The sequence below is a fragment of the Hoplias malabaricus genome, chromosome 1 (assembly GCF_029633855.1).
Source record: "Hoplias malabaricus isolate fHopMal1 chromosome 1, fHopMal1.hap1, whole genome shotgun sequence".
In the NCBI taxonomy this organism is placed as follows: domain Eukaryota; kingdom Metazoa; phylum Chordata; class Actinopteri; order Characiformes; family Erythrinidae; genus Hoplias; species Hoplias malabaricus.
The window spans coordinates 42,897,477-42,924,438 of record NC_089800.1 but is presented as its reverse complement, the minus strand read 5'-3'; the positions used below and the strand labels follow the sequence as shown (position 1 = coordinate 42,924,438).

The 26,962-nt window shown below is 38.7% G+C and overlaps 1 protein-coding gene across 3 annotated transcripts in view; it reads left to right on the top strand.

Moving 5' to 3' along the window:
- The window catches only part of mcamb (melanoma cell adhesion molecule b), a 38,753-nt gene that overhangs the window by 7,474 nt on the left and 4,317 nt on the right, over positions 1-26,962 (top strand). For 2 of the 3 annotated variants that reach the window (XM_066662933.1, XM_066662942.1), the window contains exons 2-15: positions 16,898-17,022; positions 17,273-17,507; positions 18,204-18,268; positions 18,775-18,862; positions 19,071-19,250; positions 20,300-20,427; positions 20,525-20,645; positions 20,728-20,843; positions 22,145-22,286; positions 22,698-22,819; positions 23,307-23,442; positions 23,575-23,634; positions 25,235-25,282; positions 26,281-26,407. In XM_066662933.1, the coding sequence (XP_066519030.1) occupies positions 16,898-17,022; positions 17,273-17,507; positions 18,204-18,268; positions 18,775-18,862; positions 19,071-19,250; positions 20,300-20,427; positions 20,525-20,645; positions 20,728-20,843; positions 22,145-22,286; positions 22,698-22,819; positions 23,307-23,442; positions 23,575-23,634; positions 25,235-25,282; positions 26,281-26,407 (1,693 nt within the window). The remainder of the gene's footprint in view (positions 1-16,897; positions 17,023-17,272; positions 17,508-18,203; positions 18,269-18,774; positions 18,863-19,070; positions 19,251-20,299; positions 20,428-20,524; positions 20,646-20,727; positions 20,844-22,144; positions 22,287-22,697; positions 22,820-23,306; positions 23,443-23,574; positions 23,635-25,234; positions 25,283-26,280; positions 26,408-26,962) is intronic. The other variant, XM_066662948.1, reaches the window with a different exon arrangement.

The window sequence follows — 26,962 nt, the reverse complement described above, 5'->3', positions numbered from 1 at the left end:
CTGTTCACTGGATAGAAAATAAATTAATCTTTAAAAATATGTTTAAAATATTTATGTTGTAAATATCAACTTCAATGTAAATAAAATGAGTATGTTTCTCTTAAATGTTGCAGTCACACAGCTCCAGGGACCTGGAGGTTGCGGGTTCAAGTCCCGCTCCGGGTGACTGTCTGTGTGGGTTTCCTCCAGGTGACTGTCTGTGAGGAGTGTGGTGTGTTCTCCCTTTGTCTGTGTGGGTTTCCTCCGGGTGACTGTCTGTGAGAAGAGTGGTGTGTTCTCCCTGTGTCTGCGTGGGTTTCCTCTGCGTGACTGTCTATGAGGAGTATGGTGTGTTCTCTCTGTGTCTGCGTGGGTTTCCTCCAGGTGACTGTCTGTGAGGAGTGTGGTTTGTTCTCCCTGTGTCTGCGTGGGTTTCCTCCGGGTGACTGTCTGTGAGGAGTGTGGTGTGTTCTCCCTGTGTCTGCGTGGGTTTCCTCCGGGTGACTGTCTGTGAGGAGTGTGGTGTGTTCTCCCTGTGTCTGCGTGGGTTTCCTCTGGGTGACTGTCTGTGAGGAGTGTGGTGTGTTCTCCCTGTGTCTGCGTGGGTTTCCTCCGGGTGACTGTCTGTGAGGAGTGTGGTATGTTCTCTCTGTGTCTGTGTGGGTTTCCTCCGGGTGACTGTGAGGAGTGTGGTGTGTTCTCCCTGTGTCTGCGTGGGTTTCCTCCGGGTGACTGTCTGTGAGGAGTGTGGTGTGTTCTCCCTGTGTCTGCGTGGGTTTCCTCCGGGTGACTGTCTGTGAGGAGTGTGGTATGTTCTCTCTGTGTCTGCGTGGGTTTCCTCCGGGTGACTATCTGTGAGGAGTTTGGTGTATTCTCTCTGTGTCTGCGTGGGTTTCCTCCGGGTGCTCCGGTTTCCTCCCACGGTCCAAAAAACAGGTTGATAGGTGATTTGGCGACTCAAAAGTGTCCATAGGTGTGAGTGTGTGTGTGAGTGAATGTGTGAGTGTGTGTCACCCTGTGAAGGTCTAGTGTCTCCTCCAGGGTGTGTTCCGGACAATGGATGAATATCTGCCCATATCCTCTGTTTACTCAGTCTTCTATTCAAACTGCTCAACAGTTTCCTTAAAGGTCACTGTCATTTAAGAAATAAAACAATTCATGGATGTTGAATTAATGTTTCCATTGTCCTCACCATTATCTTTTTTCTAGGTGTAAGTTTAACATTGTTCAGCTGTGAACATGCTCTCTTGTTAAATGCTATCAGCATTTGCACATCAAAACTCATTCTGCAGTGTGTCGCCTCCTACAGCTCTGATATCTTCTTGTATTACAGGGTTTTGATATATCTCTTTTGATCGTCCAAGATAAGTTGAAAGGAATGCTTACTCAATGAGACATTTTCTCTCAGAGAATGGCCGTCTTGAGGGCTTTAATCTCCCTCACTTTTTTCAACTATACAATACATTTAAGAGGAAGGGAAAGTGGCTTTCTAGTTCATTGAAGTGTACCATTAAAAGACACAGAGAAAATGAAACTCTTAACAACCTCTGAAGACCTGGTAGACCAACAAAACTGTTACCATCAAACTTTACGTAAAGCAACACTAGGTAAAATTTGGTATTTTGCTTCTCACAATACTGTTCAAGAGTGTAATTCATTGGCTAAACATCAAGGGGTTTTGGTGTTGGGGTGAGGGTAGGGGTGGTTTTCTACCCTGTTCCAGTGTTATAAATAGTCCAGTTACTGTGAAGCATTACAATTATTTTAATTTTAGGGTAAAAATGCTAATTACTTTAAATGTTTACAGTTTTAATTATTGAGAGATAATAAATGGGATAAAATAAAGCTCTGACTTCAGATCACAAAGCTGTTTCTGTCCACCTTTCCACTGTAAAAGACACATTGGATCTGAAAGGATCTGTATCTATGTAAAATTAAATTTTCTCCTAATTTAAGTTGTTGCTGATATGATTCCCCCTGACACACACAGTGCCATCATGCTGAGAGTGTGTGGGGTAAGCACACGCTTCCTCTGAGACCAGTGTAGCCAAAAACTGCTCCTTTTCCAACATGCTGCTGGACAGTTTCACATGCTTGGAGGAGAACTTTAATTGTCCAAACATTAACTTTCCCAGCAGCCCTGGGAATTGAACCAGGGATTTTTTCAATATTGGGGTCAATACTTAGCAACACTTAGACCACTATACAAATTGAAAGTCAGGAAATCAAATATATAACACAGGACCTAATATGGATTAAGTGAGAGCATGAATGTAGGCAGTAAGATAGCTCTATTTATACCTCAGTATGGTAAACCCATTCAATATTAATTCAATATTAATTGAAGCTATGGTAATATGGCATCGTCAGCAGATGCATCTACTATGAGTTATTGAGCCACACAGTTGCAGGAGTCTGAAGAGTGTGTCTCTCCGAGCTGAGACTGTTTAGATTAGGAACTTGGAAACCACTCTGTTTAGCTGATGACAGTCAGCAATGCTCTTTATGATTTGCTATATCACACTGTTGCAGGCTCCTGGGATGAAGTTAAAGAGGCTGGCTCAGCGCTCTGTCTTGTGTTTCATGGTTTTGTGGTTCAGTTAGCAACACAATTAATGTGTTTCTAAAATAGTGCTTGACCCCCTAGAGAGCTGGAGCTGAGGGTGAAGCTTGCAATGAAAGTAGAGTTTGACATATTCCAAGGGATTGTCCTCGGCAGCTGGATAGAGGAGATGGCACTTGGAAACTTTACACTCGCTCATGTCCTTTCAGTTGATGTATGGCATGTATTTCACTGTTAGCCCTAATCATGTGTTTCTTGGTTTGTGCAGTAGCTCAGTATTTTGTGCATCAACAATTACAGACTGCTCTACACGTGTTGCTCTGCATACTTTTTTGCCCCTTTTCATATTGTTCTTCAATGGTCACTGGTCCCAAAGGACCACCACAGTGCATGTGTGATTTGGGTGGTAAGATCATTCTCAGTGCTTCAGTGACACTGATGTGGTGGTGGTGTCTTGCGTGGTGCATGTTGGGTTGGTACAAGTGGATAAGACACAGCACTGCTGCCAGAGTTTTAAAACAGTGTACACTCACATTTTCCAGAGATCATATGGAGCTATTCTGCAGAAGTTTTTTTCTGTGTTGCCCTTTCACACATGTAGTGTGCAGCTGGAAGTTGTCAGTGTCAGATTTGTTGTTATTAAATTAAATATTACCCATGGTTAAGGCACAGGGCGGAACATGTGTAGCGTGTGTTTGAGGCTCGACATGAATTAATTGTGAGTTCTCTGGAAGTTTACTTTCTCTATTCACACAAAGTCTCACTTGGACATTATCCTGATGTTGTACTAGGGGCCTAGTCAGAGACGGTGTTTGTGTAGGTTGTCCTCTAGTCTTTTATCAGTGGTCACTAGACGCTGCCCACAGGACAATGTTGGATGGATGTTTGGGGTTGGGGGACCATTCTCAGTTCTATGGGTGCAGCAGTTTTTATGAGCACCACTCATTAAATAATCATCCAGCAGCTCCTTAATTTATGTTGCTCTCAACCTCTTAGCCTTTGCTTCGAGGCATAATGACACAGACGTGCTTGTCCTTCTCTGAGAAGTTTGATGAACAGAGGATCTCCAGAGCAGAGAGTGTGCCAAATCTATGTAGGACTAATGTTTCCTGTCTCAGAGTAAATCAGATGAACACTTGAGGGGCTGATGGCTGCCGTTGGATTTTGTATTGTGAAGCCTTTGCAGCTAGAGGAAATGAAGAGACCTCCATAATAGTCGTCTTATGTATGCTGAGATGCCAGGCATTCCTGACTTTCATCTCCCAGATCTAGATTCCCTCCTTAATGTCATGCACTGGACCTCTTCCCTTCCACTCTGGGTCTTTTGCCTCTGCAAATCCCACTGAATGATTCTTTAAACAGCCACTTCTCACTTTCATTCATTAATGTGTCTTCACTTACTTGTTGTAACTTTATAATTCTATTTGCGTTGGTTGACTTCCTCAGCTGTTCTGCATCTGCTACTGTTTCTCCATTAACGCCTTATTTGGAGACAGAATTTCAGTAACTGTTACTCATTTTTCGTTATCAAGGATCAACTAACATTTTTTTTTACTGTACTATTAAATGGTAGGGTACACAGAGTAAGCCCTGGGGTTTAGATATTGGGGACTGGTGTCTGCTCTTTATCAACTTCTTTCAAGGAAAGAAAACCTCAGCCTGATCTAAACATTCTTTCTGTAAAGTAAACTTCTAGGCCGTCTGGAAGAAGCCAAAAGACAATGTGATGTTATGGAGAATTCCTTTAAAGCTTTAGTGAAATCCATTTACATGGAGAAACCCCGTAGAATAGAATCAGTAGAATCAAGCTCCTGTCTTTTAGCAGCAGCTGAAGTGGCCTTTGGGGAGCGGATGTTGAATGTAAAGAAGCAGGGAAGATTACTTAGCCTTCTGTCAGAAGTGGAGACTTCTCTCCAATCATTATGTGCTGCTTAATAATTTACGTTTCCTGAAACACCAATCTCTGCTGATTCCAGACATATAAAGAGCCTTTTAAGCCAACATGGCACTCAGAGTTTCTTAGTGAATGAATGCAGTGAATGCACACATACTACATAGAAGAAACATGCCATGTGTGTTGCACTGGTCAATAGTTTGATGTTTATGAGCTGAAGAACATGAAGACCTTTGGCTTGTTTGAAACACTTTGTAACACATTATCTGATGGCAGCCTACAATGAGTCTTCGTAAATCATGCATGAGTGTTGGATAAGCTAGAAGGCTTATGAGAATCTCAATGAGAATCTGTCTGGAATGTCACAATGTTGATATTGTTTTCGGTTAAACATTTCTTGAACACTTTGGGTGTATCATAATTTTGTTGGAAGGTACAGTGCAAGGTCAGGTTTTTCAAAAGACTGCCTGTTAGAGTTGTTACATTTAAGGTGAAACATTACAGTTCCACGTCTATGGTCCATGCCTGACCATGCCATGGTGTTCTTGGAGTTAAATGCTTCTCCATTATTTCACCAAATGAAAGCCACATTTTTAAGTCCAAACAACTGCATTTTCATCCCATCTGACCACAGAATTGATGACCAAGATCATTTTTGCTGGTCCAGGTGAGCTTTTCCAAAGACTAGTCTAGCTTTTGTGTGCCTCTGTTGGAGAAGCAAAGACACTCCATTACCTGCTGGAGTGCCTGCCTTGAGATGTTGGTATGCCAGAATTGCCTAGATTCATCATGATGGATTAAATAGTGATACTTGGATTCTTCTTGCACTGCAATTCTCGCCAGCACAGGGGTCACTTTTGGCTTCCTAATTCTAATGATTCTAATTCTTCTCATTCCTAAATTTGTGCTTTGAGAATTTTTACAGAAAGTTCTTTTTGACTATGTTTTGCACTGTGGTTATTGGCACTTGGATGTGGCTTTATCGCTTTTCCCAATGGGCAACCAGAGGTCCTCACTATGTTCTTTTGTTTTGGCCTTGACAGATACAAATTTTAATTCAAATTAGCATCTTTGGTCAGAAGAAAGAAGTCAAATTAAATTAACTTTAAATAGAAAATTGCCATGAATATGGATATTTTCTAGGTTTATCTGTAAAGTATAAATACTTTTAAGTAAGTACAGAGCTTTTGAACATGGGTAAAAGTAAGAACCCTGTATTGTGTACTTGGAGTACACAAATAAAAAAAAGTAAAATAAAAAAGTATTTATATATTTTTTGTAATTATGTAGATATCTGTCAAATAATTTTGTGTGCACATGCTTTATTAATTTCAATCATGCATTCTGAAAAACTCCATTTAACAAACCCCAAACATACTTATGGAATCTGCTATTGGACTGAGTGCATCTCGAACCTGATGACACTGTTCTGTTGACTTGGCAAAACTTCAGTCACATCAAGTTTTAGATGCGTCAGTGTTTTCATGGCTAATAATATGCTGGATGCCCTTTGTTTATACAGGGGCAATGATCCAACAAAATACAGTTGCACTCTTGTGAATCAGCTAACATTGGTTCGTATGTTTGTACATATCTTTTTTTCTGTTAATACTCATGGGTCATTTTATAATTTATTCCAGATTCTGTGTTTTACAAGGACATCTCAATACTGAAAATATGACACTGTGATTGAATATACTAAAATTTAAAGGGTTGTGCTTTGCCCAAAGCCTCACACATTCTTTCAGGCCCTTTTAACAGCATTAGCTAATTAGGTTAATATTTAGAGGCTGCTGAGATTCATTCATTTTACACAACCAAAAGCTTATGGATCATTATTGGTCTTCCTACCTCTTTTTAGATACAATTCTGCATAACTATGATTCACTACAAAAAAAAATAAAATAAAATGATGACAGATTCCATGTGGTATTGCATCTGCTACAAATCATCCTGTGTTGTACTCCTCTTTTGGTCATTTAGGCCAGTAGGTTCAGTGTATTTCAATTCTATCTTTCATCAAAGCATTCCATTTATGAGGATATAATGATGTTTCAGTCCCACAGTTCGCTGTGCTTTTTTCCCTCATGGATTCCAATGCCTTTAAAAGCACTTGCACACATCGTTTTGCCACTGCATATGCGTGGTTCCTTTGGCACACTTGGAGGTTTGACACGCACAGCACAGAATCATGCCAGTGTGTGCTACACCAAAAAAGGAGTGAGCCACTCTCTTGTGCTTCATCATACTTGGTGCAGCAATTATTCCTGAGATGCTGGCTATCTTTAGAGTCAAGACACAGTCTTTGCCAGTGAGAGCACTCCATCACATATTTCATTCTTCTTAGGTCAAGTCATGGGACTCTTCTTTGACATCATAATCGGCGTAGTACAAATATTAGCCCACTGGATGGTTCCCATACTCCAGTTCTGCAGTTATTTTTGCCTTTCCTGCGCAGACAGGGGTCCACTTCTTTTCTTTTTTTTAATTTTTGTAACGTGGGAAAATGGGCTAGAAGGGAAATTGAGGAGCATGGGACAAGCCATTGGGGGAAAGCCCACAGAGACCACTGTTAAGTGCATACGAGAGATGCTATCCATCAGTTAAGGCCACTATGAGTTTTTTTTCAGCACTTTTGTTTGTAAGCTGGACATGAGAAGCTGACCACAACCCACATGAAGTCAAAAGTCATTTACAACCAAACCTACTCTATTTTAACAAAGCAAAGCATGTAAAACAAGCATTTCTCACTTAACATTACTCTTTTCCTGATTCCCAGTTAAAGATCTTTTAACAGGCAGTTAAAATGTTAAACTGATCGTGAAAGGAAACAGCTGCAAGGTTTTTGCTTTTAACAGTGTAACTGAACTCTTTCTGGACCCCTTAAGCTTTGATGATCTTTGATCTCTGAACACTTGCTGCTCACACCTCAACTCTTTTAGAAGTCAGACCCCCCTTGGTAAAGCTGAATTATGTGCAGTGTTGTTCAAGATGGGTTATGCTCAAAGCAGTGCTTCAACCTTTGATCTAAAATGCTTTGTACTGAACAATGTATTCTTTATATTGTAGCTGTTTATAATTTCCATCATATTGTGTCTTGCTGCTTTACAAAAGCAATAAACCATGTGAGATTAAATTAAACTGTGGCAAAAAAATCACTCTAACATATAGACTTTTGTGACATCACAAATCCAAGGGCAGCCATTTGTCCATGTACTTTGTTTTTATGTGAGATTATGGTTGTGCTTGTACAGTAAGCTTTCAGTTTCTTTAACCATGAAGCAAAACGTTAAGTGGACTGGGTTGTTTTACAGTGCATGAATCTGTTGATCCACAAAACCACAAGTGAAAACACAAATAAACCACACAGGGGCCACTTTGGGAGGTGGCCTGAGATGTGTGGTCCAGATATATTTCCAGTTAAAGGAAGCTGAATGTGTTAAGCTTAGAATATGCTCATATGCAATAGTCTGTGAGTGGCTGCCATTTCATCTACTTTTCTTTGTTAACAATGTGTTGTGTCACGGATGTTGTGCATGAATGTGGACATACCACGACATATATATATATATATATATATATATATATATATATATATATATATATATATATAGTTATTATTATTATTATTATTATTGTTTATCCATGATATATTTTGCTTAAGCAAATCTGAAGTGATAAGTCTTGTTTGGTTTCAAATACACTGAAAATTAAGGTGTTGCTGTATGTTTTCCCCCCACACCAAAGTCACCTTAATTGACTCATAAACCTACTTTAGGCTGCTTCCACTGACCTGTTTGTGTTAGATTGTAGGTCACCGATGGTGCAGCTGCCTGTGTCAGCTTTTTCTTATTCATTAAAAAAGGGGATATGCTCAATGAAAAAGATGTCTTTGAAACTCTATTCTCAGGAGTTTTTTTGCAGAGTTTTTTTTTATTCTCAGATTGCAGATTAGTAGAAAGTCTCAAGGTTGTTGAATATAAGGGTGGCACGGAGGTGCAGCAGGCAGTATCGCTGTCACACAGCTCCAGGGACCTGGAGGTTGTGCATTCAAGTCATGCTCCAAGTGACTGTCTGTGAGGAGATTGGTGTGTTCTCTCAATGTTTGCGTGGGTTTCCTCCCATGTTCCAAAAACACACATTGGTAGGTGGATTGGTGACTCAAAGAGTGCCCCTCCAGGGTGTGTTCCCGCCTTCCGCCCTGTGATTCCGAGTAGGCTCCGGACCCACTGCGACCCTGAACTGGATAAGCGGTTACAGACTTTGAATGAATGAATATATGTTTGGTCTAATGACTAAAGTGCTTATGCTGTGCCTTGTCTCATAATCAAAAGTGCCTTGTAATGTTGTAATGCCTTTGGCCTTGATGCACAGAACTACCTCAGGCTGCTGCACTTATTGTGTCTTTTCTATAGCAGTTGGCATAATTCAGTTCCCTGTCTGGACTGAAGGACCATCTACACTTAAAGCCCATTAAAAAGCCCATCAGATGAGAGAAGCCAAAGTAGATGAGTTCATTAGTGGAGGAGCCAGATTACACTAAGCTTCAGAAAGTATATGTTTATAGTAAGATCTGTTCCTCAAACTACAGGTACAATAATATGCAAAAGTTTGAATACATTGTAACGAATAAAATAAGTAGGCTGAGTTGGTCCTGTATTTGAGAGGTTGATGCTTTACAACCTGCTTTACAACTGACATGTTCATACATTTATTCTGAAATCATTGATATCAATAGGGAGTTGCCTTTGGGGAAGGCTTTAAATGAGTTGTTGGAACTTTGGCTTGACTGGATTGTATTTAGCCATGGCACTTAAACTCATTCCAAAGGTTGTATAGTGTGACACCAATCCAGACAATACATCACTCCAGAGAAATGCTCCACAGATCAGTGCTCTTAAGCTGGTGCTTGCCATTACACATGGGGACCTTAGGCTGATGTGCAGTGGCACTAGAATGTCCACGTTCATTTCATATTATCCATTGAGGCCCCTATACATAGTGCATAGTGAGTGTATATTTTAGTTTGACCAAAACCTTTGCGTTCTATTAAATTTGGTAATTCTTTATTGTAACTTTCTATAGACCTTTAGCAATATAAGATTAATGTCTGGAAAATTGTCTGTTATTTCATTAAAATGACTTAAATACAACAAAATAAATACTTCACCAATCCTCAGCCAGAACATCTCAAGTTGCATAGCAACCAAATGTATGTTGAATTGTTGCCAATCAGGAATCAGTTTAATATGCTGTTTTAATCCTCTCATTGTTCATAAAATGTATTTCTATTTTCAGCGCTTAAGTAGATGTATTTCCATTACCCTTCTGCATGTAGCCTTTCATGCTAATGTCAGCCACACCTGATACTGAGTTATTCTTAGAGTCCTAATGTCAGGCAAGGGCGTGACCGTCTTGTTTTGGTTTCACATCTGAATGAAATTTATTTGTGATACGAAATTAAGTCTTTTAATTTTCATAACAGATTATGTTACTATATCATTAGGCCCGCAAAGGCTGGGTTTGGTACTCATTTACTGTGAAATTGGACTGGAGCGAGTCACATGAAAGTAAACTGTGCTTGCCTTTGTGATTTTTCTGACCTATTTAGCATTTGGACCAAGTACAAATTATTAAATTATTCAGGAGACATTTCTAAAGAGATTAAATGCCATGTAATAATTTGAAATTGTGATTTATGTTCATTGTACAATAGACAAATTATAATTGAGCTCTGCATTTAACAAATCTGTGGCAGTTAATACATAAACACACACACAAACAAAGCAGCAGGCAGCCAACACTGCACTGGGGCATTTTGGGGGTTAGGTAGGGTTGCCAACTTTCTGAAATCAAAATAAGGAATGCAGGGGGCTAGTATGTACTTGTAAGTCCTTTTCAACTGTAGTTAGTCTGATAAAACTTTTTTATTGTCAGACATTTATTTAGCCAACTGCCATCAGAATTGTCAGTGCCTGTCAGTAGCCTTTTTGAACTATGGCAAAGCAGAATATGTCCATTTATTTTCCAAATACTGTAAAACCAGTTTAAAAGAACTGTATTATTTTAAATTGTTCATTAATTATTTGTTCATTAATGTTCGTTAAAACAGAAGATCTGAAGTGAAAGATCATTTTGGTCTAAGATTCTAAAGATATATGTCCAGACAAAATGTCAGAATGAATTGCTGATTTAGGACCCATATTTGTCTTACTCTCTAATTATTGTTTGTTAAATATTATTGTTAATCTGTTCGAAATTATCTAATGTGGTTTGTAAAATTACTTTGATTTGAAAATTCATCACAGATATGCTGAATGAGAATGAAATGTAGTTTCTCCAGTGCACAGTGCTAACATTAGTTCTGTCTTAAAGCAGAGCTGTAGCTGTGGGGAATTTTTCAGCTCTGACCCGCTGCTTTCAGCACCGCAGCAAAACAACCCCCTGTAAGAGGGACTGTGACTCCATTGGCTGCAGCACTGAATGATGGACAAATAACACTGACTGCTGATTGGCTAAATAAAGGTGACAACCAATGAAAAGCGCGTCTTCTGTTTAGGAGCCGTGGAGAATACCCCCCTCGCGCCTGCTGAGAGAGAGCTGTGTGTTTCTCAAACCACCACCATAACAAAGATATGGAACAAAACGCATCTTGTATCGGTTCAAAACATAATGTATCTTTTAGTCTCCAAATTCAGGACAATTCCGTATTTTACGGGATGGTTGGCTTACACTAGGCTTACTTTGCTCAAGGACACTCCAGCCATGGATTCCTGCCAATCATGGGGATTAACCATCAACCATCCTGGTCCTAGTCATCTTCTCTAATCATTAGACCACAGCTTCACATTTGCTTCATATATGTCAAATATACATAAATGTTTCTGCTCATCTTTCCAATGACAGAGCACAACTCTGCATTAGGGAACTGAAAATGTGTGGTTTTACCTCAGTTTTTTCTTTTTATTACTATTATGCATGAAAAGAGTCACAGTGACTTAAATTTGTCTGGGTCCACATTTTCTTCTAAAAGTCATTTGAAGGAATTTTAACTGATATTTAAAACCATTTTTCCCTTTTATTCCAAAGTTACTACTTTGGAGATGAGACGATTTGCTCCAACATGGACAATATGTTTTTCTGTTTTATACCTGATTTTACACAGTGCCATGCTTCTAATCAAACTCCATATTAGCTTGAAAATGTACATTAGCAGAAGAAACGATTCTGAAAAGTGAGACCACGTAAAAGAGATATTTACCCTTCCTTGTGTTTTTGTGTTGTATAATGTTGGCCTGTTGGGAGAAAGAAAAAAACAAAAATATGTAGATTAATCAGTGGGAGCCTGCAGTTATACATTTTTCATTTTTTGATCACAGGAAATATTAGCTTATCAGGCAGGGCTGTGGCATATTTCCAGGGTGTTTTCACTGTACACTACAGCTCTGTTCAGTGTCCTGCAAGTGTACTGGCATTCTTTATAATAATAAAATATTCACCATAACAGCTGTAGTCTAGTTTGTAGGGTTATTTTTTGTATGAGCCCAAATGCCATCGAACGCACCATGATCATACACTCTATTCCTGTTCCATGCAGTATATGGGATGTGAATTTTATATTGTTCTTTAAATGTTTGAAACATTTAAAAACCGGTTTCAAATCAGTAGCAGTCCACTAACAGTAGATATTTATCTGGGATTGATAAGTGAATGCTGAAAAGCCTTGATTTTTGTCTGAGTCATTTTTCAAGCATGAAATCCACAGAGTGAAAGAGTCACATCCTCAGGTCAAGATATATAGCCTGAGGCATATTGTGAATGTTAAGGGTTAAGGGTTGCATGTTTAAGGGGTTGGGGTGCACTTTTATTCCTTTGTGTTGGGCTGGTTCCAATCGCCAGATGTGGGGGCTGTAAAGAGATTTATGCCTGAGCTTGGAATATTTGTCTAAACCCAGCAGTAGCCAACCAGACTATTCATGTCTGATTTGACTGGGTTTGGACATCATCTTTTTTAAAATATTTGTCTGTCTTGGGTTGGGTTTGGATTTCACCATTACTCCAGTCACTCCATGGTTCCCCTACTTTATCCTACCTTGGGGTTTTTTATTACCTTCAATTTTATTCTGGCACACTTGAGTCTCATGTACTGTTTTCACTGACATGTCTCATGTGTGAATGGACCTGAATAAGTGCATTTGATTACACTGAAAGTCAGACATCTCAGAAGGTGCAGGATTGGGTCAGAGGTCACACTGTGCAGTGATGACCGTTAAGTTTATCTTCCAGCAAAATCCACAGGTGTCAACAGCCAGCATTTAGGAAGTTGCCATGAACTGTTATGGGAATCAGGCTTTGTGATAATAAAATCTGAGTGTTTTTATGTGTGTGGGCCTGCATTTGCACCTGTGTCATCTCTTCTGCCATTGTTGGCAGTTGTTGTCATGGCTTGTGGTCAAGCTTTTGAGACGCAGGTTTGGCAGGAGGGTGTCAGATGCCTTTCTCTGCGTGAGTTAAAACACATTTCACACTGAACTGAAGAGAATTCTGACTCATACATTCTTAAAAAAAGGTGCACAGAAGAACACTTTTGGTTCCATAAAGAACCATGTTTCTTTAAAAGATGTGTGAGTGTGAAGAACCTTTTAAATGTTTAAATATCTATCACTCGATCTTAGGGTTCTTTACTCAATAAAACATTTGAAAAAAATGGATCTTTTTGGAACCAAAAGTTTCTTCTATGGCATAGTTCAAAGACATTTTTGTAGCACCTTTGTCTTTGAGTGTAGGAGGCATCAGTGCTCTCCGCTACAGTTTATGTTCTTTATTGGGAGATGTGAATGTATATTAGCTGTGTTTTAAAAATGTGGTAAAATTTGCTGCAGCAGAAGGCAGGTTGTAATCAGCATCAGCAGAATGTTTGTGCGCCTGACCAGATTGTACTGTTCTAAGTAAATATCATTAGAAGGGAACTGGGTGTGCGTCATCATACTGCTGGAGGCTCCACATGTACTGAAGAGCTTGCAGAATGGAACTATGCATAGCAGCTCCTGACTTGGGATCCAGCCCTAGATAAAGGCTGTTGTGTTGTTATCTTTGTTGATGTAATTAGTGATTTCTGTTTTGTGTGGCACCCCACACCCATGCCCACTTTCTGGGTTGTCCTTGCTTTCTTAGATACCAATGTTACAATATTGTGTACAAGAATTTTCAGCACTAATTATGTAAAACTGCTTTGTGTCAGTTATAAAAAGTGCCATATAAATACATTTTGATTGATTGAGTACAAAAATATTTCACATTTATCTTTTTAGCAGTTTCTTGTAACCCTGAATTATTAACCCTGAAGTATTAAGGGAACACCATAAAAAATTGTCAGATGACATAAGCAATGTGCATTTAAGACATAAGCTGTAAAAAGCAACTCTGTCTGTCCTATTCTGTGCACCATCATGCAGCAGCACTGGCAACTCTGTGGCCTTCCATGAATGACAACACTTTCTCAACAAGCCAGCACCATATTAGCAGCTGTTGCCAATCCAGCTCATTTACTCTCTTGTCTTTGGCAAATAGAGGAGGAATAAGAGGGCTGTGCTCTTGCTTTCTGCACAATACACTATACAGTCTTTCTCTCAGCAGAGCGACTTTTGGGGTAAAACGTTCAGAGGGAAAAGGTCTGGCACTCGAGTCATTCTTGTGTTATGGCAGCTTTGAGCAGTCAAACTCATGAAAAGGGGCTTTATTCATACCGCAGTTTATTTTATATGCAAGGCATTGGACAGTTAAAAATGCACATTTGAATTTTTCCAAATGCCTTTTTTTTAGCCAAAATAGTCATGAGCATATCAGTCCATTTAATATTCAACTTTCTATGGGCTTCCGGGAGCTGTTGCTATCAAAATGTTGGCCCTGTGACTTAGACACTCTGCAATTGCCGTTTATGGTGATACCATAGTCATTTGTGGAAGTGTGTCCAAAATGCATGACTGGTCTTACTCCCTGAGATGGTGGAATGACCCAACACTTAGCATAATGCGTCACCAACACTTAGCTTTTAGCATTTTCCTCCATTGTCAATTTTGGGTTTAACAACTAATTTGAATAAATATTATCATAATGTAATATTTCAGTTATTACTTTATAATTCTTTGTATGTTCTGAATCTTCCTTATGCTAAAAGGTCATCCTGCTTCTTGCAGTTGTGTAGTGTTAGTGCTTTTACAGTGGGTGCACTGTCAGGGAGAGTATCAAAGGGAATTGATTTGGCACAGGGAAGGCCTGTGTAATCCAAGAGTTAGTGCGCATATAGAGCTTTTTGCTCAGGTGTGCTCTGTAGGAATGCTCAACATTGCTTTGTCGATATGCATCTCTTCACTGGAGGCAGAGCAGATCTGATGGCTACAACAAAGTGAGACAGTCCTTAGCTAACGTCGCTAATGCACAGGAAATGCTTTTGTTGAGAAAAACTAATCGAATTTCGGTAATGGGAAAACATCCTTCATGCTGTTTCCCTCGTGAAGCACCAGCTACAGCACACATAAGAGTAGATGTGTGTTCACTTTTTGAACTCCAGCAGCAGTATGACAAGAATAACACCTTAAAGGGGACACAATTATTAATAAACTATATAAACAAAACAATTTTAACATTACTTTTCATATATGGTGTCTGTGATATAGCTCAAATTGTTTGGTGAACTTCTAATAAAAAAGAAATATTTTACTGACCCTTATGATCATAATCCTAGTACAACCACACTGATATTGGGATAGGGGCTAGCCATGACCTAATGGTTAGAGAAGAAGGTTGGAATTGGAAAATTGCTGTTTCACTCCCCACAATTGGCAGAAAGGTTAGCGCTGGCTAGTGAAGGAACAGCAATGTGCTCCTCGCTTAATCCACGGCTGAAATGCCCTTAGGCAAGCAAATGCTCCCCAGGTTCTGGTGATGGCTGCCCTCTGCTCCGTGTGTGTGTGTGTGTGTGTGTGTTTGTGCATGCTCATTGCCCCTAGTGCACTTGTTCACTGCTGCAGATGGGTTGAATGTGAAGGTCAAATTTTATTCTATCTTATCTAATGGCTTAAAAAGAGCACACAACAATAGTTAATGATACATTTTAATCATAGCTGAATAACTATTGCAGTTCCTGGGAAAGGATGCCATATTAACGGCAGAATATATCTCTCCAAAATATCATTTCTGGAATTTTTGCCCCATTCCAACTTCAGGAATCAAATTCAAAAGAAAGTTGGTCAATGAAAACATTGGGTATCTTTTCTTTGTATAATATTTGTCAGTTAAATAAAAGTTCTGAGAAATAACAAATCACACATTCATGTTTTATTTTATTTACAATTTAAAAAAATGTTCCAGTGCCTTTATTTTATAAATATTTATGCACTGGCAAATACAATACCCTTCTGAAATTAGAGACCACCCTTCATTTAATTTCAATGAACTGCAGATAAATTGTTCATCTTTCCTTTAACCCTTCCTCTCCCTTCCTTGTGCAAGTGTCTAATATCTAATCTACTCAGTATCACATGAAACATTTATGATTTGTACTTAATGGTTGTTTTGACTGTAAATAGCTTTAGCATAGCACTGTATGCGCATTAAAAAAATTGGATATCGGCCATGCAGTTACTTAGAGTAATTATTAAAAATTTGTTCCATTTCAGAGGCTATTGGATCTAGTAAAGTCTATACTCTCACTATAGCAAATTACACTTTGGATTGAATAGTGAATAGATCTGGAGTTCATGACCATGGCATTAGACTGAATGTTGTGATGAAGTTTATATGAAGTGAAGTGAATGCATTAGCAGAGCAGAGCCCTTTCTCATAGTCTAGAGAGCTATAGGATACTTTTAGGGGAAAAGGCAGCACATTTTCAGCTGCCAGAGGGAAACACTGGGTCAGTATTCTAGACATAAATTGAGCCTTTCTTCTTTGAGAGGAATGACACATTGGAATGCTGTACATTGATACAGACATGGGTGGGCGCACCAGATTCCATTCATAGCACCCCCCCCCCATCTCTGCCACTTATCACGTTTTACAGTGTTCCCACCATATCAGGCATTTGTTAGGGGTGTGTTATTGGGTCGGCTGCTAAAACAATGTGCATGTGCTATGGATACGCAGGCCAACTGATTTGCTTGAGGACATTTATCATTTCTGCTTTGATTAGCCTTTAGCAGAAGTGTATATATTTACTTAATTGCATGTACTGTGTTACTTAGGCTGATATGTAGTTCCTGCTTCTGTTTAAGGCCTGCTATATCAATAGTTCTTACTGTTAGAATATAAAGGTTCTGCTTTAGTTCATCAAGTTAAAGTTGTAGTAGTTAAGTACAAATTCACCCTCAGTGGTATAGCCTCTGTCTTATGATCCAGTTTTGTACCTTGGAAAACTTGGAACAGTTCCTTTTATATGCCTCTTGTGTTTGTGTTTTTTACAGTATGGGCTAACCTGGAAGTCCACATGATGGACCAGGTGGAGGTCCTTTTGAGTGAGAATGCAGGGATCCCCTGCATATACAAACTTGCTGAACCAGACAGTTCAGTGACCATAGATTGGTTTGAGGTGAGTCAGAAATTTTCTTTGAAACAATGTTCATAATAATTCAAGTATTCATTTAAACAGATTTACAACCCCTGCAGATGTTATTTAGCAAATACAGTCAATTTAATGAGTTTAGTTTATGTACAAACTGTGAATAATGTATGTATTGTTGTACACTGTTATTTTATGTATTGTATTATTTTGTTTTTAATATTTAGATATTTTTTGGGGGGTGGGGGCCATGCACCAACATTTTTTTGACTCCTTTTAGAAATCAACATCAGACAAGGAGCCTATCTACCACATAAACAGCAGTGGTAGTTTCCCAATTCAGAGCAAAATCTTCAGTGACCGCATCAATGTCTCTCACTCACTGGTGAACGACAAAACTTGGAACTGTACTTTGAACATCTATAAAACACAACTCAGCGATGAAAGGAAGTTTATCTGCCAAGTGAATGTGAATACAGAAAGCAAGGAAGGACTCACTCAACTCCTCATTTTTGGTAAGAGAATGTTAATTTATCCATGGTTTTGGTCCTGGAGGGCTGTTGCCTAGAATAGTTTGGCACTTTCCTTCGTCAAACCTGCATCTTCTTGTTGGGCTGTACCTGGTAGATTAGAGCAGGGAAAGCATACAGATTACACTCAACCTAACAGGACCTGAACTAGGAGCTGCTCTGGACTGAACACATGTACAAATGGCTTTTTATGGGGTGCAGTCATAAGCACACAGAGCTGTTTCAAGCCTGTCCCCTTATGAACTGCAGTGCCCAGTAAGAGTGGGCTTTTAATATAAAAATACTTACTGAAGTCCCCAGTGGTTTAATATGTGGTGAAATTATAATTGGAGGTGGGAAAAGTAGCCTTAATCATAGTCAAGTTTTGCTGATACTTCTGTGTAATAAGGACTTCAGTAAAGTACCTTCCTAAATACGTAAACATGTATATTTTATTCATGTCAAATTCAGATAAGAACTCCCTTTATAATCCATAACCTGACTGTCCTCTCACCTCTGCTCACAACTAAAAAAAAACTACTGAGGTTTTTTGTAAATGATTTAAACATTACCTCGCCTCTTCATGGAAATCTAGTCTATTTCAAATAGGGCTTTAGACAGTTTTTTATATGTGAAATATTTTTTAAATCTTGATTCAAATCTCAATGTGCCCTCAACCTTATTTCCTCTTTTCCATTTTAGATCCCCCAAGTAACCCCACTGTTGATGTAGTATCTTATAGCACTGCTGATACACAGATTGAAGAGGTAAAGTGCTGGAACATTTGCTCCGAACACTTAAAATGTGACAGTGTCTTGACCGCTAAAATAAGTTAATGGGTACTTGTGAAATGCATGGAGAATGCTAGAATGTGGTCTTTATGTTGGGTCTAGTTTGAGGTAAACGTAGCGCAATGTGAATAGCACTTTACAGTAGGGTAAGAACATTTTCTGGAGATGTGTTTTCACACATGTAGCATAGGAACTAAAAATGTCTTAAATGCCCACTTCCAAAAGTCACATAGTGCCATTTCTGCAGTGCTGAGAATGGAGTAGACAGAGGTTCTGATCTCTATTACAGATGAGTGAAACATCACAATGATTTTGAAGCTGTGATTTAATGTCACAATATTACTTGGAACCAAGATATGATGGCCTTAAATGTTTTAAAGTTTATATCTTCTTTCATGCTTTGTGTGTTTGGGCAACGCATGAGAAGGCATTTCATCTAACCAATCCAAACAGTTACAAACAACATACAACATGTATTTCAGGTTGCATCTTGCACAGCTGAAGATGCTCACCCAGCTCCCAACATCACATGGTACAAAGACAGATTACCCTTACAGTCCTCAGATGATAGTAAGTGTACAGAAGTGCTCACCAGTGTGTGTCAGTCAGATGGAGCTGTCTGCATGGGCAGCCTGAAGTGATACTTTATTTTGATGAATTCTGTAATTTTGTAAATGAAGGCTCTTTATGCTTAGTTATAAAAATTGTCTTGTTAAATTTTATCACTAGAACTATGTTAGCTGGAGGTGGAATATGATGAATCTTCTTTCTCTTTCAGAAGGGAATGTGCAAGATTCCATAACAAAGAATTCCAACCAGCTCTACACAATAAAGAGTACACTGCATCAGAAGATGCAGATTGAGGACAAAGATTCAGAGTTCTACTGTGAGGTATCCTACTTCATGCCTGGAAAAGTCATGATGAAGGAGTCTGAGAGCTTTAAGATCACAGTCTACCGTGAGTTGTCACTCTCTAAAAAGGGTGTTTCTATATGAGACACATGGAAACATTAAAAGATTAGATGACAAGCAGATTGTTGCAGTTGGAACAGAATCTATCATCCATCCATTATCTGTAACCGCTTATCCAATTTTAGGGTCGCGGGGGGTCCAGAGCCTACCTGGAATCATCGGGCGCAAGGCGGGAATACACCCTGGAGGGGACGCCAGTCCTTCACAGGGCAAACACAGACATTCACTCACACCTACGGACACTTTCGAGTCGCCAATCCACCTGCAACGTGTGTTTTTTGGACTGTGGGAGGAAACCGGAGCACCCGGAGGAAACCCACGCGGACACGGGGAGAACACACCAACTCCTCACAGACAGTCACCCGGAGCGGGAATCGAACCCACAACCTCCAGGCCCCTGGAGCTGTGTGACTGCGACACTACCTGCTGCGCCACCGTGCCGCCCTGGAACAGAATCTTGAATCTCCAAAATGGTAACTTTAGTGTAAAAACAATAAATCCTTCATTTTAATTGAGAGATTATGAAACAAGGCTTTTTTTTATTCAAGTTTGAAATAACTGAATTGCATTCGGGGCACATTTCAAAAGCAATAATAATATGGCATGGCAGTAGTTGGGGTTTAGGTGCCTTGCTCAAGGGCACATTAGTCTTGCCCTGCTAGCTCTGGAGATTGAACCAGCAACCTTCCGGTTACAAGCCCAGTCCCCTAACCACCAGGCCATGGCTGGCCCCTCATGATGTCTGGCAAAATAGAGCATGCTTTCTATAAGTGATATATAAAAAAAACTATATATTAAACAAACGGTGGTGTGTTGTATGAAAATACTCTTGGACGGATGCTTATTTCTACACACAAGCATTTTTATGAAACTCAAATTCCTGCTTGTTTTTTTTTTTGTCTAGTTGTATTCTTAGTTAAAAATAGTTATTCTCATTTCAGACACATTCCAAAAGCAAAAATACAGTACAGAAAACTGTGGCTATGAGTACATCTACTATGTCTAATTCTTTTTTTCCATGTTATTTCGTTAAAGATACAACTACCAAACTTACACTGACACAGATATCTCCAGAAGGTTTGGTCAAAGAAGGTGACAAAGTGGAGATAAGATGCCATGCAAATGGGAACCCTCCGCCAGCTATGTTTTTTTCATATAATGAAGTAAGGAGTCTTAAACCATACTATGTGGAATTAAACAGAATGGAAATTGGAAATTAAATATCACTGGAAATTAATGGATGTATTCTTTTCAAACCAGGAGATTTTGTCTGAGAATATGGATGTTCTTGTCCTGGAGAACGCGGTACGATACAACGATGGGGATTATGTCTGTAGCACCTATGATGGTTTCTCAGAAAGCTTTAATCTAAAAGTGCACTGTGAGTAAAAAGTTTTGTCCAAACTAGCAGATACAGCAATATTGCTTTGATATTCTATCTAATTATTTTCATGTTTTTTCAGATTTGGATGACGTTGTGATCACCCCAGAGGAATCAACTGAACTACAGGAAGGGCATGATCAGTTTCTGACCTGCAATGCCCTCTCTTCTCTGTCAACAAATGTAACATGGTACAAGGTAAAACAAACAAACAAAAATAAAGCTTAAATATGAAATATTTTCACATGATTATAGTTATTTTGGAATGCACAATACTAAACAATATATGGTGTAAAATTTATTAATTTCATACAGAGTTTAAAATAAGTGCGTACACAATAACAGGTTTACAGAATGAATTTATGTAACGTGGTAGCTTGCACAGGGGTGGGTTTGAACCAGGAACCATTTATGTAAGGGACTCAAGTGCAGAATAATCAGAAAACTAAAGATTAACAAAAGGGTACCAACAAGGTGTTGGTGTGGACCAAGAGAGGGAAGGAAACAATCTGATAACTGCCCTGCCCTAGATTAGAACTGCTAAGATCCTGGCTTAGAAGCCAGAGTAATCCCACTGCACCACTGGGACAGTGTGTGAGAGAGAGAGGGGCCTAAAAATCAAAACCAAGGCTATCAGGGGAAGACTGAATGGCTCAAAAGCTGGGAGCAAATAGCAATTTAAAACAAAAGGAGGCTTCCCAAACTAAATAGGGAACAGACAGCTAAATAAACAAAAACCAAAGATGCCAAACACAATGATTTGTGAAAAGAAGAAAAACTATAAACTTAGAGATGAACAAAAGCCTCAAAAAGAATGAGGAAAATGGAGTAATTTAAAGAGTTCACAAGAAAAAGACCCAGGAGAAGGTTCAAGGGACTCTACCAAAATGACTGGCCTGGCTTGTGTGGTACTCTTGAAGAGAGAAACCCCAGACTAAGGTGTGTGTGTTGGCTTCCCTTAAGCAGGAGAGGAACAGGTGATGCTGATTTCTCCTAATTAAGGTGTGGTGGCTCCATGTCTCCCTCTGGTGGCTGGGGGTGGCCCAGTGGGCAACCGGCCCCTGTCTGAACCCTTGCGGTTTAGTTATTTAAATTCCTTCAATTATATCCTTTTAAATGTGAATCCATATATATAGACACATACGGTTAAAGAAATTAATGTCAATGTGTTCAACTATTCAGTGAAAATCATTAAAATATTAGAGTCTCATGGTCTCAGAGTTCACTGCTTCACATGGTCATTGAGAGCTTAAATCCTGGCAGTGCCTTCTTTGTGACGTCTACATTGTATTTACAGAAAAAACGGTCATTTAAAAAATTTAAGTATAAATGTCAATGGACGGTCAATATCATATATCATATAAACATATATTAAACTACATGTCAGGGAATGACTGTTTTTTCTCATGCAGTCTGTAGGAATTTGCAAATCAATGTCATCTGTGTTAATTGTGCTTTTAAACAGAAGAGTTTTTTATTTTCTGTGTGTTTCTGTACAGGATGGAAATCCACTGGAAGAAGGGAATGTGCTGCAGTTAACCAACGTCACCTATAACATGGCAGGGTTGTATACCTGTAAGGTAGTGGTAACAGACCTGCCAGCACTAAAGAAAGAAAACACTGTTCAAGTCAAAGTGAGAGGTAACTTGCTGGAGGAATGTGTGTAGTGGGGGAATAGAAGACATTTTCTTGCTTTTTTAAAAATTATTTAAATATACAGAATATCACACTTACTGGAATAATTTTTTTTTTTAATATGAATGAGTTTGTAAGTTTGTCAGTTTCCTTGTTTCACAAGTAAGTAGACTTAATACCCTAAAAACAAATCATATTAAAGTTGTTTTTCAGACATACAGAGTGTTTCACCCTGAACTGCTTTTTGATTAATACAAGACTAACGGATTAGAACAGAGATCACTCTAAATATATATAAAAATATACAATCTAATAAGCAGACCTCAGTGGACATACAAACAAATATCACTTATAGGCCTTTCAGATCTACACTAAACTCACCTCTAAACTACCTAACATCTCACCCCTCTACTGCAGGTAAACCTGAGATTACAGGAGTGGAAGGAGAATGGACGTCGGACAAAAAGCAATTGCGCCTGAGCTGCACTGGGAAAGGCTACCCAGCACCCAACATCACCTGGACATTCTCTGTGGAAAATGTACTTACTACACACACACACAGCATTCAGCAAAGTCTACAGCAGCCCCCCTGTAAAACACTCCAACCTGGAGAACTCAAATAAACCTAGATCTCAATATATATTTGAGACTGTTTAAATATTACTGGTCAAAAACAGATAGAGAGGCAGACAGAACTTGACCAAATTTTATGGACTCCTTGTCCAGTATTCCTTCTGAAATTAAGGGCTTCAACACTGTAGAGGGAATATTTATTTTTAGGTAAATGGTAATTCCTTGACTATAGTATGTGTAGTGACTTGTAGAATGTATAGCATGGAGGTGTGAAGCTGATGAGTTTTGGTAACCCAGCACCTTTATAAGACACTTCACTTTTTGTTTTTAATTTGTTAATCATTTGATTTTTTTTCCAAAAAATCATTAATAAATAAGTGATCATTTCCATTTTATAGAATATATAGTAGTTTGGATATTAACCCATTTTTCCCTCCTATTTTACTTGTGTAGGTGAGTCAGGTTGAGGAATCCAGTGTTTTAGAGAATGGTGATTTTTTCAGTACTGTTACTATCTGGCCCACGTCTAATATTACAGCCACCTGTGAATCCACCAATGAACTGGGCACATTAACATTTTCAAAGCACTGTGAGTAACTGTTCTCACATCCCTCTCCTTTCTTTAATGTTTATATGTCATCTTTGCCTAGATTATATTTACCTCCATCAGAAGACAATCAGTCATCTCCTGGTTTGACACTGTGTTTGTTCTGTTTTTCAGTTTCAGAAATGAAAAAAATCACAAAACCATTAACTACTATTACATCCAGCAGTACAAAGGGTAAGTGTTCACTAAATACTTCACTCTAATTCTTCACAAAGTGACACAGCTAATCAACCTTTATCCTGTTGCATATCACCATGTTTAATTATACACCAGGTAGCCCTTGACTCCTAGCTTTTTTGTTAGTTACTATTAGTTATTATTCAGTAATGTTTCTGAATAATTTAGTAACTATTGTCAATTATTTAGTAACTGCTTTGAATTATTCGATAACTTCTATGACTTTTTAAGTAACTAGTGTTTATTATTCTGCAACTGTGTTAAATTATTCAGTAATTGTTTCATCAGAATTATTTACTAACAACTGTTCATTTTTCAGAATCCGTATTTTTTAGAATTAGCTTATTTGATGCAAGTATAAACAGTAAAGAATTTAATAAAGAAAGTGAGGAATTCAGAAGTGGGCCCACTGACAGAGCCTATATTTCCAGAGGACTTCAAATATGATCTGGTACTGGAAATGGACAGCCTCTGTGTACATTAGACGTTTACTGGTGCTTTCTGAGGCAGCTCAATCAAAGCATGTGTTTGCACACAGATGGGTTTTGGTGTAATTGTAGAAGGCAGCTGATGGGCTCTCCCATTAGCTCACAGTGTGGCTTCAGGTCTGCCTCATTGGGCTGAGTGAGAGTGGAGAACTACAGTGCATGAGTGAAAATGAGATTAATCTGCTTCTGATAGCTATGATATTGCCAAATAATATAACCACATCCATCTGCACTTGAAAAATAATGACCTTACTTTGTCTTTGCTATCAGTCAGATCGGATTCAACACAAATTTGTTTAACCAACTGAGCGACAAATTTAATCAATTAACCACTGATCGAATGTCTTTGTTAACATTGATGATAGTGTGGTGTTCATTAACCTGTGAAATTATTAAATTTGGGTGGCAAAGTGGCGCAGCAGGTAGTGGGGTCCTGGAGGTTGTGGGTTTGAGCCCCACTCCAAGTGACTGTCTGTGAGGCGTGTGTTCTCCCTGTGTACGCATGGGTTTCCTCCGGGTGCTCCGCTTTCCTTCCATGGTCCATAAACACACAGAATGTCTGTAGGTGTGAAAAGGACTTGCAGTTCAGACACTTTGAGTATTAGAACAAAAAGAGATCACTGTTGCCCTTTATATCTCTGTGTTAAAAATGATTATTAATGACTTTTTATGGTGTTTACAACCTAATTAATAACCATGTCATAAACGGATTTTTAAATAATTTCTAAACCTTTATAAGTATAGCCTTATTTTAAAGTGGTAGAGCAAATCTAATTAAAATTGTAAATACATTTTTATAAAGCTTTTTGAATTTGCTAAATCAGTTTTTAGGTGGTGAAATGACAGTAAAATTACATTTGTATTATTTTCTCAAATCTGTCACTAATTCTATCATATTGCCTTTGAAACAAAGTGATTTTGGTTATAGATATACAAGCTTTTATATCATTTTTCAGTACACACACACACACACACACACACACACACACACACACACAGAAGCCTCAAAAATGAAATGTATTTTTACAGGGTGTTCACGCTTTGTCGTAAAAACTTTCTTTTTAAAGAAACAATATTTTATAACCCTAACCTAATTTTTGTCATCTTAGCACCAGAAACAGCCACACCTTCACATAAAAAAACCAGAACCGGAAAAGGTTTGTAGATTTCCTGTGGCTTAAGCAGAGAACATCATATGTTCATGCCTCACAGCTCTGCCTGCGCATGCTTCCTACATGCACAGCACTGCTTTCCACCCAACACTCTGTATGTACAGCTTTACAGATACAAATGCTCTGAAGCAAAACAGCTTTATGTACAAACACCAACTTCAATAAAGCAGGGATATTGTATCAACTGCTGGTAAAAACAGAAAGCACTGATTACTAATTTGTGTATAATTACAAAAAGTACAAAATGTGTTAAAACAATTGCAATATTTAGACAAGAACTTTCTTTGAGGGTCATTTTATACCCAGTTGTGATCATATCTCCTGTTTAAGATTGCATCTCCCAGTGTTTCCTGTCTGAAATACCCAACCTAAGCCCCATAGGTATTCCCGCCCGTAATTAAACAGATGCTTACTGTTGGAACTGTTTACATCAGATAAAAGTGACTTTGATTTCTCTAACTGATCAGCTGATACAAGATCTGCTTCAGCTTCACGGTTCTCTTCTATACTTTCACCACTCTGTGCTCTGTGACAGAACTCTTAATAACAGCTTCTACATAATTAAGTTTTTAAACAAAAGCATTGTTAGTGTGCTGCAGATTACAGACTGCATTCACAAAGCTGCATTCACCAACTTCAGCGATCATCACTTTATTTGCACTTTGACACTGTAAACGTGCAGTGTGTAAGATTTAGTGGCAACCAGTCGTGAGGTTACAGATTGTTTGTCCATTTCAGGCTACTTTAGAAACTGTTCCCTATGAAAATATGAAGAGCTCATTTGAAAACAGTGATTCATAGTCACAGGTGATTAGACAGTAATGGAAACATAGTTTTGTAAACAGGATTCTATTTCTGCTAATAGACTCCATTAAATCTTACACACTGCACTTTTAAAAGCTTGGAGAGAAATTTTCCCCTCAGCATTCAGAGCAATTGGGAAATTTGTAAAAATGCCTGCGCTTTCTTGTATGTATCACCAGAGGGCAGTGGAGTCATTATAGCTGTCATCATCATCCTCATCTTACTGCTGGCCATCCTGGGCAGTGTGCTGTACTTCCTCTACAAGAAGGGCAAGATCGCATGTGGACGCTCAGGAAAACAGGACCTGTATGTACTTTCATATATTTTTTTTTTTCTGCCAGTTTGTGTATGTCCAATTTTCCTGTTGGAATTACTGGACGACAGACAGACCCTTGATGGGGTGTTAAAAAAATAATATATTTATTTTCTAGTATGGTAAAATAGATAAATTAATATTAAATAAATGTATGTGACATACTATTAATATTTATAAAAAAATATTTATAATGAAATGTGTGAGTCGCCCGGCGAAGGACTAGCACCCCCTCCATGGTGTGTACCCACCTTGCGCCCTGTGATTCTGTGTAGACTCCAGACTCTGAACTGGTTGAGTGGTTACAGATAATGAATGAAAATGAATGAATGAATATAGACATGGTTCAATGCAGAGTTAGAATTAGCTTCTTTACTCTTAGAAAATGCAAGTGTCTATAACTTGACCTTTGTAGGCAAACTTTAAGACAACTCTCTAATGGTGCATTTTCACTGCATGGATCATACACTACTCAGCACGGCTCTTTTGCTTTGCCACTGGCCAAATGTGGTACCGGGTCTTTGGAACTGGGTAAGTTTTCATTCCCA